The 13,517-nt window shown below is 48.9% G+C and overlaps 1 protein-coding gene across 2 annotated transcripts; it reads right to left on the bottom strand.

Moving 5' to 3' along the window:
- Positions 1-41: 41 nt before the first annotated feature.
- LOC126518105 (uncharacterized) lies at positions 42-10,458 on the bottom strand. 2 transcript variants are annotated; one of them, XM_055064837.2, is made up of 6 exons: positions 10,196-10,458; positions 9,589-9,754; positions 6,363-6,585; positions 4,292-4,592; positions 3,461-3,741; positions 42-201 (listed from the first exon to the last, which is right to left on the bottom strand). In XM_055064837.2, the coding sequence occupies exons 1-5, from the start codon at positions 10,361-10,363 to the stop codon at positions 3,466-3,468; spliced, it is 1,134 nt and encodes a 377-aa protein (XP_054920812.2). In that variant the 5' UTR covers positions 10,364-10,458; the 3' UTR covers positions 42-201; positions 3,461-3,465. The 2 variants fall into 2 exon arrangements, with proteins under 2 accessions (XP_054920812.2, XP_050023918.2); XM_050167961.3 differs by lacking the exon at positions 42-201 and adding an exon at positions 2,135-2,749.
- Between the last annotated feature and the right edge of the window lie 3,059 nt (positions 10,459-13,517).

Below are 13,517 nucleotides of genomic sequence, written 5' to 3' on the forward strand. Positions count from 1 at the left end.
AGTCAGTTTCGACGAAACCTTGGGTTGCACTGAAGCCGTTGTCGCAGAGCTGTCGACAGCGTCAGATAGCTTTGCGGTGAAAACTACGATGGTGTCGATGATGGAGGGCGCTCGAGCCAGAGGTTGCTTCTTCTGCACGGATCGCGTGATCACGCGCTCACGTTGCGGGCTTGGTCAGAGAATAGTGGCGATGTTGGTTATCTGAAAGACAGTGGCGCATGTAAAGCTTTTTGGCGGATGACTCGTTGGGGATGTGTGCAGGATCGTCCTCGTATGAACTAAGGGAGATTGGCGAGGAATCGGGTGGAGTAAAAAAATGCGTTTGAGGGATTAAAAACGATGATCCGGTCGATTCTAGTGATAAATGAATGAAAGCAAGTGGGTGAATATGCGTTATTTAAGAATAAGACGGGCCGCATTTTAGTTTGTTTGAACAGAGAGAGAGAGAAAGAAAGAAATTTAAGGTCATTGAGCCCTGCGATGGTGGATGACCCGCGAAGCTGTAAACATCTTGGTAAGAAAACTTGTAAAGATTTTATTGAATCACTCATTCTCACTTAGTGACGACAGTCACAACGGCTTTGTGGTCGCTATGATATATACTGATCGGCATATATTTTGATATACACTGATCGGCAACCGCGTTCTTTGATAATGTCAGATCGATGCACGTACGCCGCTGGGTGGTCGGTTGGGGCCAGATCGGTGTGGAATCACAAGCGATATGTCTGCAACACGAAACGCGTAAACTGCTCCCTTTTTGGTCCCGACACATCCCCACTGAAATCGCCGACGACGACCACAGGAGTAGTGTCATCGCAACTAACGTACGCAAAGCGAGTAGCCATGAACCTTATACGGCGCTGCGAGCCAGTGCATTTTTTGCTTGCTTACGGGGGTATTAGCCCCCTGATGATGATAGCTTGTGTGCGCTCACGCGTGCAGCGGATTTCTGTCACGAAGGCTCCCCGCAACCGTCAGCGAAGGCGGTGGCGAAACGCGACACAGTTTCACCAGGATCCCATGGATGAGGCACCGACGACATACCATGAGATAAACTACTACAAGTAAGAAAGGCGAATCTACCCGCCTCCAAACGCAAGCCTCACGCGAGCGCAAGCCTCAATCCTGTGTCGAATCCAAACTAAGTCGTTCCCCAGCCCACATTGGCTGGCCATAATGACCAACGGGCAATGGAACCCCCAATATGTCAAAACTGCACAAATCAAACATTGGCTACCCAAAATCACATTCTTTGGGGGTGCGAGGGCTTACCCCCTCCCAGGTCGCTCCTGCCAGCTCCCTCACAACAGACGTGGGAGGAGCTGCTCAGAACGCCGGATGAAAAACTACAAAAAGCCCTCGTTGCCTGGGCCGAAAGGGTCGCTCCTCGTGAGGGCCCATCCTAGGACTCGGGCCTGCCAGATAACTGAGCAGAATCTCAATAAAGTTGTTACCACCACCACCAGAACGCTAACTTGACCCAGTTGATAATGCATGAAGTTAAATAAGAAACAGAACAGGCAGAAGGAAATCTGCGCACACTTTCTAATGCCAGACGCTGTAGAGAACACACGCAGCATTTTAGTAGTACTACCACTTATTCGACTGCAGAAGGAATCTTACCTTCTGGTACAACGCAAGCACAAGATTATTCCGGCGCGCGGCATGGTTAAAGTTCACTTCTTCCATTGCCTTCGAATTTTTTTTTTTCATTATCGCTCAGAAGATGCCTACGGAAGCGCCGACAAAGGTAACCTGGCTTCTTTTTCTTTTTCATTCCAAAATAAGGCAAGTGACGGTATCATGCATTACATCAGCATCAAAAATGCGATCTTGCTGAAAAACTTGAGCAAGAACGAGACAACATTAAGCGCGATATCTTTGCTCCGCGATTTTAAAAGGAAAGCAATTCTCTCTAGACAGTCTAGTTCTGCAGTGAGCTAGGCTGTCTAGAGTGCAGACTAGACAGTCCGCGCCATTCGCGTGTTTCGCGCAAGAATCTACTTATTTACTCAACATAAGCCAGGTTGCCTCCTTCTGTGTATGGCTACTCTTGTTGAAGGAGCTTTCGCACACACGTGATCCTCCCCTGTCAACTTCGGATGAGAACTCTACAGGACCATACCCAACGTGCACTTGCCAACTTCAACTTTATTCAGCCAGAGAACAATACAAGAGCACAGCTAATACTGACTGCGCCGTAACGAGCAAGACAGTTGACAAAGACTAGGAAAAAGCAAGTTGGTGCACTGACTTTCAAACGGACGTACAACCAGCAGCCCGTGTCAGCTGTGCGAAACGGACGTTCAGTACAACATCATTACAGCGCGAACGTAATAAATTCCACGTCAACTCGTAAACATCTTCATGGACATGAACTGAGAGCCCTGTACTGACAGCTGACACGGACCGCGTTGACTGCAGGAAACGGGCGTCTCTCAGAACAGCATAAGACAAGCGTGATAGGCTGAACTTATAGACCCAAGAACACTTCCGTGGACGTCGCCATGACTGGTTCAACTGACCCGTACTTGAAAGCACACTTGTTTAACCACACACATGCAAAATTCTCGCAAAAGTATAACGTATCCGCGAATTCGTTAAGTAGGCAAACAATCCATCGAACGTCGCTGATGCGCGGTTCCCTTTATGGCAACCTCTAATTTACATATTATATACAATTCAGACGGCGCGGTCCGCGGGCGGCGTAGGGCCTGGTGACGAAGGTCTGTCCCACTTGCGATACCTGGAGAAAAACGACCGTTATTACCATTTTGAGTGAGAGAACCGGAGAGGCACTGCAAATCTCTCTAAACAACATCCTTAATGTTTGCGATAACATATTTGAATGTTCAATTTTGTTCATTCGAAAGATTTATATCCACAGCTCGTCCCGTTAGCTCATGAGGCCATCTCAAATCTGACGAAATGAGCGTCACGTCACGTTACGCACGTCATTTAAGACTATAGGAGTCAAATGCTTACAATAGCAAAATATCACCATGGTTTCTCAGTGTGCACATGTACTACATATACAGGTGGACAAGGCAGTATCGAAGTGTAATGGTATGCGTACACGTGCATGCATCTGCAGAATGTGCGCTGTGCGACGCATGCGTGTATAGACTTGCCACAGCGCGAATTTCACCGATAGGTAAGCGGCGCCATTTCGACGAAATAGCAATTCATACGCTATAAATGATGGTAGTTGGCTCTAGATAGTGTTGTTACAGCATTCACAGTGCATTCCTCCCCCTGCAGATTGTGATCAAATCGTGATATTGCGATGCTGCGAAAATTGTAAGAAGATCCAAGTCTGCGAGGGCCATCGCCTTTCTTTACAGTAAAGAAACGCAGTTTAAACGTAAAAGAAAAAGTATTGAAAATGTGCATATTTGCGCCACCACATTTAGAGCGCGAATACCGAGATCTCACAGCCCGGATGTACACCGCTCACCTGGCTCAGTCGAGCAGCTTGATGAGCAGCAGGATCATCTTGAGCCTGCTCATGGGCGCGTACTGGCCGTCCACGTTGAATTCGGTGGCCTGGTTCGCCAGCGCCGGCACGGAGGGGAAGTGTCGCTCGAACGCCTCCAGCTCGCCGAGCACCTCGTCCTGGTTGCGCGGGAACACCACGGCGATGGCGTCGTCGGTCGAGCCGAACTCCTCGCTCAGCCGGCGCATGAGCGGCTCCAGCTGGCTGCTCGGCATGACGCTGAAGACAGCCGCCGACGTCACCTGCCAGGAGGGGGTAAAACCGAGGTGGGCGGGTGTTTTCATTGCAGCTCGTAACAACGACGACCAAGAGGCAGTGTTTAATGTGCCCGTGCGCTTGAGTTAGGGCGTTCAGACTAAACATTTTGTCACCTTTAGGTGTGTAAATCAGTTTGTCGCCGGATGAGCAACCTTCGGTGCTAACACAAGCACCCTTATCTGAAAGGGTCCGCGGCTGAGGTAGAAGCGATATGAAAGAAAAATATCGCCCCCAGCTCGTCGTACTTTCCACCGTTTATGAGCCGTAAAATGGCAGCGAGCTAGCCGGTAGTGTTAGCGAGCAGCTACTCTGCAGAAATGATGAGTGAAGTCCCTGCCCTCTAGTATACCTACCCCATTAGTGATGTGAGCTCTCCAACGTACCCACTACAAGCGATCTTGGCTCTTTGCGCGTAACTGGGTGTGACCGTCATTTGCTCATTGTTGATGAATATCTAAGGCACGTCCTTCGACCTGACTGAATTTTCAGCGGAACCATCTCTTGGAGCGCACCGTTCGTCCCGATCGCCGATACCTGCACGGTCCTGCCGTTGGCCTCCTCCGTGAAAAACGAGGTGACCGCGTTGCCCTCGATGTTGGCCGCGGTCACGTGCAGCGCCTGGAACACGAGCACGCCAGGGAGCACGTTGCGAAACAACGCACCTCGCTCGCCGCCCGACGCCAGACGCGGACGGCGAGGCCACGGGCGAAGCGGTGCCGCTGCGGTGGACGGGCCGGGCAGGTCTGCAGCGAGGCCCGGTGGCAGAGCGCACTGCGCGTCCAGGCCACGGGATCGCCACCGCTCGCGGTTCGAGCCAGATGTCGAAGAAGACGGCCTGCAACAGCATTGAAGCATTTTGCTACTTGGTCAACCTACTTGCTAGTCCTTTTGCGAAGTCTCTTTAGTCTCTTGCAGGGACGACCTCAAAGTCGTCTTGTAAAGTGTTTCAAGACGGCTTGTCCTTTCAGGCGCACCCTGTTCAAGCGGCTGAAGTCGGACGTGTTGTCTACTTTGCCGTACAAATGAACCTTTCGTCCAAGGACGATAAAGCTTGTCAACTGAACCCTATATATTTCTTTTTCTTTAAGGCTCCTGATGCCGGCCTCGAGATCTTGCTTTATTTTTACTGACCTGACGGCAAATAAACTCATAATAACATCAGCTGAAGGAGTGCATAAGAAACTACTAACATTGGCCATCATCTGAACTTCGCAGAGAAGTTGCGGCATTCGGCGGGCTCAGCGATTCATCGCATGCGTGGTCGCAGGGATGGAGCGTGTTCAAATCACCACTGGCTTCTCAAGTTCACGAATCGTGTACCGACACTCGCCTTACGTGTTGTGCGAGTGTGGATCCTATCCAGGGATCAGTGTGCCAGTCCTGGAGTGTGAATGAACGTGCCTCGCAAGTTGTCATGTTCTCCTCGAAATTCTCGTAAAGATTAATAACCGCGTTGCTGCATATACTTTTGCTGACAAGCGTAAAGGCGAACATCTTCACGTTTGGGATATCCCGTCATACAAAGTGATGTAGCGAGAACTGGAAGCCTTGTTGCATTTCTGTTTAGTAAACACGCAATTCAAGCAGCTCATGAATGAGCCCCATTATCGTTGTAAACCCCATTATACTTGCTTTGCTTCTTATATTCTACATTACGAATAAAGGACATGATTAGTAGCCAAATACAGCGCAAGCTCTTTCACGTATCCTTTTCAGTACCTTACCTGTACATACTGTCGAGTCAACTAGTTCTGCCGTGATTTTACCTGTTAGCCTTTGAGCAGATGCATAGATAAATCAAATGCTCGGCAGTGGTATCAGGAATACTAGGTTTCCTTTGGTCAAGTGACGTCAAAATTCGGGATATGGACTGAGGTGTGACACGCCCTCCCCCACATTAGGCAGACCTTGTGACCGCTTCAAGACTTTAGGATAGCTTCAGGCGACCGGCGGGACTGTGCCACATTTTCTCGATTCTAACGAGCACTTAATTCTACCGTTAATTGTAACGCAAACATTGACCCAACTAACCAGATTTTAACGTCGACTTGACCTTTAGGTTTACTTTATCTTGACCTAACGACAAGATTTTTGTTGTAGAAGAGACAGCAACAATTTTTTTTTCATAATTTGATATAAGTTTTATTGCATTACAGCCACAGCGGGCAAGAGATCGGTCATCGTCGCTGTGGTACGCCTCCTTATCATTATCCCGTAGCTTCTCATGTTCGGTTCTCTCCGTGGCATTTTAAATGTATTTCGCCTTGCCGGCGATGGTAGCCTAACGAGCTTACAAAGCAGGCACAAACGATGTCGCAGCTACCGCGCCCCCTCCCGGCTGCAGTACACGCGTGGATTGGATTGCGGCTGTTTCGAACGACAATGACAATAGCTGGCCACTATCACAGTCTTGTTCCGTACCCCATTTAAACGCACTGGCCATGTTTATGGGAAAAGAAGTGCGCGATAGAATCGAGTAGATACGGCACTGGTCACCTTCTACCACAGTACCATCATCCACTGGGCTGCGAGTACTTGAGGGACATCAGGCTCAGTTATTTTGGGGCCCACATAGGGCGTAGCGGTTATTACCATGACTACTCACCCGGGGATGGCGCCATCCGGTTGTTGCCACAGCTGGTCATCGGCCTCTTCGGAGGTGGTGGCTGGCGCCTTCGCGGACACGTCATCCTCGACGCGGAACAGGAACTCGCCGAAGATGCCCTCGTGCGTGGCGTCCTCGGAGTCGTTCACGGTTCGCACGAGCTCCAGTTTGAAATACACGATGATGGAGTCCGGGGGCAGGAACTCGCGCAGGCGCTCCACCACTGCGCGGGGACCGCACAGTTCTCGTTCGCGTTCAAATGCTCATACTTCACGAGAAGTTCTCGCGTCGAGTTTTTCCTCGACTGATACATGTTTCCAATGAAGAGCTACTCATCTCAGTGGGTAATACTAGTACGCAGCTCAATGCGGCGAAACGGAAAAGACGTCAGAGAAACCGTACTTTTATTCTCACGCCTGTGCGCAACGTTTCTCAAATATGCGCTGGTTCCGATGGTGTACCCGGAAATCAGTCTATTGCGTATTCGCTTTGTTCCGCACAGATTCCCGCAACTGTTTTTCAGTGATAACCGTAAAGGGTTGCTTCACCCGAGTTACAAGGCGTCAGTCAGATGAGAGCAAACTGTTCGTCACAGTAATGATTTCTTGGCAGGCGTCGCCGCGATATAGAAAGCTGTAGAAATCATCGAAGATGACTGTCTAAGTAAGGGGATAACTTACGTGGGCCGCAAAGAACAAATGGCGACACTAAAAATGCTTCAGAAGTGCGCGCTGTTTTTCGTTAGACTATACAAAAGTTTGAAAAATCGCCAGTTACAGGCAGCACAATTGTAGTCCTTGAACTGGATTACTCGAAGAGGTGGACCTTAAACGAGAAATCAAAATGCGTAATCGTCTAAATAATAAATTTAACTAGTAAAGCGTTTACTATGATTACTTAACACGTATTGCAATTTACACATTCTATATGGTGAGTTTAACGAATTCCGAGTATCGTACCGGCTTTGATGTCCTGTTGCACTGTTCTATTTACAAACACCGTTTCATGCATTGAAGCACAAAAGTAACTGGAACGCCAAATTTCGTCACCCATTATGGGAATGAATAGCTCGAAAGTGATGTCTCCCTGGGAATTCTTTCCAATTGCATAAGACTTGCCAACTCACCGGCTAAAATTCATAAATCCTAATATGTGCCGTAAAGCAATCAAGAAAATTTTTTTCGATAATTCGTTGTTTATGCACTTCGATTTCGTGCGCAAGTAATGCCTCTAGAGTAATCCATCTCAAGGACTAGAATTGTGGTATAAACCACAGATGATTTTCAATAATTATGTACAGTCTAAAAAATGCATCCAGTATATTGGCTAGCGTCAATAAAGTGTTTGACGGTAGCGGCACAAATTATGTTCGGCATATTTTGCTGCAGACGACATTCATTAAAGTGCGACAATGACATTGTTACGTCAGCCGGCGTTACGACAATGGAACTGGCGGCACCGCAACGACGGCGGTATGGCATAGACCACGTGACAACAGAATCACAACGGCGTGACGACGACGAAGGCGCCACGACATCGGCATGAAACGGAATGACGACAGCGTGATGACGAAGACGGCATCACAACGGGTGCGCACCTCCCCTTTCTCCTTCTCTCGTTTACTCCACTCAGGGCCCGATACTCCTCCGACCATTGAATTTCAGAGCAAGCTCGGGGCAAGACGACTGGACAGGACACGCTCACGAGGTTATGACGCCAAACGCGCCACGCTACCGTCGGGAGGTGCTTCGATAGCCCAGCGCTCCACTGCTACGAAGAAACGCGACAGCACCACCGCCGATCTCAGTCATCGACACGTTTAGTCGCCACAAAGCTCTCGCGCGACAGCGCGTGCGTTTCATATTGGTACGACTCAGAGTGATGCGTCTCACAGAGCGATGCGTCTCACAGAGCGATGCGTCTCACAGAGCGATACGTCTCACAGAGCGATACGTCTCACAGAGCGATACGTCTCACAGAGCGATACGTCTCACAGAGCGATACGTCTCACAGAGCGATACGTCTCAGAGCGATACGTCTCAGAGCGATACGTCTCACAGAGCGATACGTCTCACAGAGCGATACGTCTCACAGAGTGATACGTCCCAAAGTGATACGTCCCAAAGTGATACGTCTTACAGAGTGATGCGTCTTACAGAGTGATGCGTCTCACAGAGTGATGCGTCTCACAGAGTGATGCGTCTCACAGAGTGATACGACTCACAGAGTGATACGTCTCACAGAGTGATACGTCTCACAGAGTGATACGTCTCACAGAGTGATACGTCTCAGAGTGGTACGTCTCAAAGTGGCACCTGCGTCTAAAATTGCTAAACATTGCACAAAAGACGTCAAACAAGAGTAGACGACAGCATAGGCACATGTCCTCTCGTGTATGCTAATTAGTCTTCTTGTTTTGTGCCAATTCCACCAAGATCAACCTGCACCAACTAGGCCAACAAGGAGTCCTACTCAGCCTAGCATTAGCTCGATCGGATACAGGGTCGCACGAGGGCACATGCTTGCAGCGGAAGAAGTCCGCTGACCAGCACGGAAACAGGCGAAAGAAACGAAGATAGCTGTTCGCTTTAGTACATTAGTTGTTCCCACCTAGCCTCCACAGCTTGCGAGCTGTCGTGCCATTGCCATCTTTGTCGTCATTTTGTCGTCATCTTTGTCGTCATTGCCATTTGTCTCCACTGCAGGGTGAAGCTGTCTCTAGCTTTTTTCAACTACATACCCCTGTCCTATACGAAAACTGACTCCGTTCTATGCTTGTAAGTTTCCAGAACTCATGGCCCCACCTAACCTTGCGTCCACCACTTCTGCGTTCTGTTGCTCTAATAGCCTTGCCCAAAACTGCTCGTCTTAATCTAAATAAAATATTAGCTGCACTCCCTCGCTTTCATCAACACAGCCGTCTTCCTGTCTCCGAGTTACGCCTGAGATTTTTTCCGGACCAAGGCTGCTTGGCGGTCCTTAGGTTCTTAGGTCTCATTGTGAACTCCGCTTTGGCTCCCTACGTTCTGAAAAAGAGAATGCATTTATCGTACATTTTATGTTTGAGTTGTTCCTAGAATTCCTTCCGTTGCTCACAAGCAACGCGGCAATCGGTGTGACGGCCAGTTAGCGTGCCGCGTTATTTAAACACTACACGCCCGACGGTAAGCTCCGGAACTGTCACGATTCCAGCACTCTCGCGGCGCCATATATATAAGTTGCGTACCTCGCTTGTCCTCACCGAGGTCGACGTGGTGGGAGAGGAACACCAGCGATGGTCGCAGTCCTGCCATGCGCGCGATGTTTCGGAAGCGCGAAAACTTGGAGCAGAAGATGTCAACGCACACGTGCGAGCTGCCCAGCGCTGAGGCGAGGGCCGCCCGCTCCGAGTCCTGCGACGGCGCGCTCACGTTTTCACTGCAGCTTGCCGTTTCTTTGAACTATCACACGTGCTTCTAGTGCTCCACATCCAGTTTTACAGTATAACCTCGCATTCAACTGTGTGTTTACAGATTCTGAGCTCTGACGCTCAAAGCTGAGCACAAGACGCTGTGACAAAAAATGAGGGGTGGAGGTGGAGAGAAGTAATACTGCAATAGTATACAACACTGGTACTCCGACGGCACAATACTACTACAATACATACTCTAAAATTGGCACTTCTACAATGCTGCTCTAATAATGTAACCGAGCTACGCGAGTGCGGTCGCAACCAGCTAATGCCCTCACCAGCGTGGATCCGAAGCGGATTCATTCTGTTATACATATCCGTAGACTGCTTAATGGCGTATCGCTGGAGAATTGGTCGCAGAAACGGAAGTGACGTTGCTCACCGGCGTGCAGCAGACGGACACGGAGACCAGCTTCCTGCGCAGCAGGGACAGGGCGATCGACTGCCACAGCCGGTTCACCTCGGCGCACGTGAAGAGCTCCTCGGTCTCCAAGTAGTCGAGGACGCTCTCCACCACGAAGTCCCTGGCGGCGAAGGGGCTGTCCTCCATGGCGCGACCGGGGGCTGGGCTTCTCCAGAGGTTCCAGCGGGGCGGAACGCGGCCACACTCCGCGTGGCGTTTTCTTCTTCTCTGAACGTGCGCACGAGCCTCGCGAGGTCCATTCGCCAACCTGCTTCTTCTTTTCAAGTTGACTGGAGTCGCAAAAGCTTCACTGTTATATCTTCTCATTAAATATACTGATCGTCTTTTTTTAAATATTTTCATTTTATTTATTTTTATCATTTAGATTATGAATTGTGCGGCCAATTCCCATCGTGGTTGTGTGCCACGTTGAAAGAAAATCAACATCAACAAAGTGGTGGTGGTGTTGAATCGAATTAGATTATCCTATAGCACGCTTGGCCGGCAATTGCGTCGCCTGACCATGTGACGCGTTGTTGACGTTGGCGTGCTACCAAACGTCGGTCAACACAGTCTCTCGGAGGAAGGCAATCAAAAGGCGTAAAACTCCTTTCCAGATTACTCGGGGTCCTTGAGGGAACGCTACGTCTTGAAGGCTCGCATGTGAAAGACCTTTCTTCAGTAGGCTCTGAAGCAACGCCTTCCGTTGCGCGCCGAACAGTGGGCACAACCGGACGAAGTGTTCCACATTACAATACAGGGACATATGCCCATGGTGTGGCGTAAAACCCACCCTTTATCATATCACGTGGGAATGCAGCAAAAACAAAACATTCCACAATATCGAAAATCCGAGTGCGGAGCAGTGGGAGAGTGTGCCCTCCAGCGGCAACCCATGCCTCCAACGGGGGCTGGTACACCATGCCCGACGAGCAGCCACGCTCAGTGGTGCCCTGGAATAGAGGCGCCAACCCTGCAAGATGGGAGTCACCATCGGCAAGAAGAAGATGGAAGCACTCGGTCTGACCGCTGAATGACTCTAAATTAGAGCAATAAAGTGTATCCTATCCTATCCTATCCTATCCTATCCTATCCTATCCTATCCACATTACCATTTTTCCCACAATTTGGGAACAACGCGGTGGCGCGGGTCATTCTACTTCAGACAACCACCCCTGGGTGTACGTGCGCTACTTATGACGTGATACAGTGAGATATGTTTTGGATATATTAATGGAGTAAGAGGTCAAGAAAGTTGGCAGCCAAGTACATGACGGAATAACTGTACGGCGCCGAAGAACGAGCATAGACGAAAAGGACAGGATCCTGTTTCCTCTGCCCTCGTTCTTCACCGCTGCACAGTTATTTCATCATGTCTTACAAACTGGCTCAAGCTTCCGTGCTTTTAAACCAAGTGCGGGATAATCGAAAGCGTAAATAGACAACCAGGCGTCGTCAGAAAGAAAGTTAAAAGAAACTGAGACAGCCAATTGGATGTCAAGAATATAAACAAAAACAAGACCACGGAGATTTGCAAGTTTGGGAAGAAAGAAATTAGAAGGGAAAATGTGTACGATGACACAAAAGGCAGAGCCTTGCTACTTAAAGCTCGAGCTCGTTGCCTAAGGACAAAAAGTATACCGGAGTAAGCATTCGCAACAAAAAGGCACATGTCTTCTATAGAAAAATTCTGGAGACGCACTCAGCGGATCCTAATAGAACGCGAATGTATTCACGCAGCGAGTCCCGTAGATATAGTGTCCACTTTCCAGAAACGTTGGAATTCAAAGATGGAAGGATTAACTGGTCAGCAGTCAAAATAAGTAAGTGACGTTTATAGTATTGGTGGAATCGGAGCCAGTGCAAGCGTACGTAACGGTTATATATTGTAATACGTTTTAAATATGAAAGATCGAGATTTCATGGGCAGAAGACTAGGTAGCGATAGGTGTAGTAAATCCTCCTTAAACCAAGAAGGATATATAGGTGATTATTTGTCGACGCTTCGTATGACAGGGTATGCCAATCATCATCGTATTCGTCATTTCCTCGCTAAGCTCTCTGCTCGCTACGAAAGATGAATTCGCTATTACAGCAGTATAATCTTTCAATCTAGCTCCACATAATATTTTCCGTAAACTTTGTTGCTGAGCGAGTTGTATTAGTATACTAAGAAATGCATATTAGCGCTACGAGGAAAGAAATACTTTGGAAGGAGAGAGAAGAAATAAAGAGAGCGGACGCTGAACTTCAACTGCTCTATCATTTCTCTATGACTATATGCTGAGAAAGGTGTCCGAGTTTGTACGTCTAGGAGCGTGCGCAGAACCGCTTTTTTACGGATGACGACGTTGATGAGCGCCTTCGTTTAAGGTCACATGCACTCGGCCTTTTGGCGCTCGCTGCACCGCGAGCCATAGATTGATGCGGGTGGGCTATACACCCGATCCCCTTGCAACAAAAAATGCTACAGAAATCTTGAGAATTGTCTAGAAATTCTTTGGCTCGACTGTTACTGCGCTTTTGCGTACTTATGTTGCTCGCTTATGCATGTCTACCCGTCGCTTTTTCCAGAGCCAAAGAATGCTTACGGATATTAGTAGGCAATTCTCAGAATTTCTGTAGCATTTATTTGTCGAGCGTCGCCTTATAACGTCGTTTCCGATCCGCTTGTGAACGCGTCCTTTCCTCTTCTTGCTGTTGATTATCTCCTAGTTCCTGTCGCTGTTCTCGTTGTTCCTTCTGCCGACTACGATATTCCCGTTGTCGTTTAGCGTTCCTACGCCCCTTCTCCGTCTCACCAAACGTACGTTTCCTTGGTGCCATTGCATGAACTCGTCTCGGGCCCTCGGCACATCCAACCCACTTCAAGGCGATCCTAAAAACTGAGCCTAACCGTTACCGCAACGCGTTTATTGCCAAACCACATCTACCAATCAGTTATTCTTATCATTTTATAGTTTTTTTTTTTTTTTACAGTGGAACTGTTAGAACCTCGCCGGGTTTCTCTTGACGTCCGCATCTTCGCCGAGCTGGGGGAGAGAAAGCTGAGAGAGAGTGAAAAAAAGAGTATAAAAATAGCATCGCGCAGCATACCGACGCGGCGAAGGTGGGTGGAACCTAGCGTGGGAGAAAAAGCGGCGCGGCGAAGACACAGGTGTTGTGACTTCATTGCTCTCCCATAAAGATCTGCACGCTCGCTTCCGCGGTCCTCTTTCTTGCAGTGGAGAAAAAAAAGTACGCGTGGCTCTGCTATCGCAAACACCAGAGACCAGCGGAGCTGGGAAAAGCCCAGAAATAG

Source organism: Dermacentor andersoni, chromosome 11 (genome assembly GCF_023375885.2).
Source record: "Dermacentor andersoni chromosome 11, qqDerAnde1_hic_scaffold, whole genome shotgun sequence".
NCBI lineage: Eukaryota > Metazoa > Arthropoda > Arachnida > Ixodida > Ixodidae > Dermacentor > Dermacentor andersoni.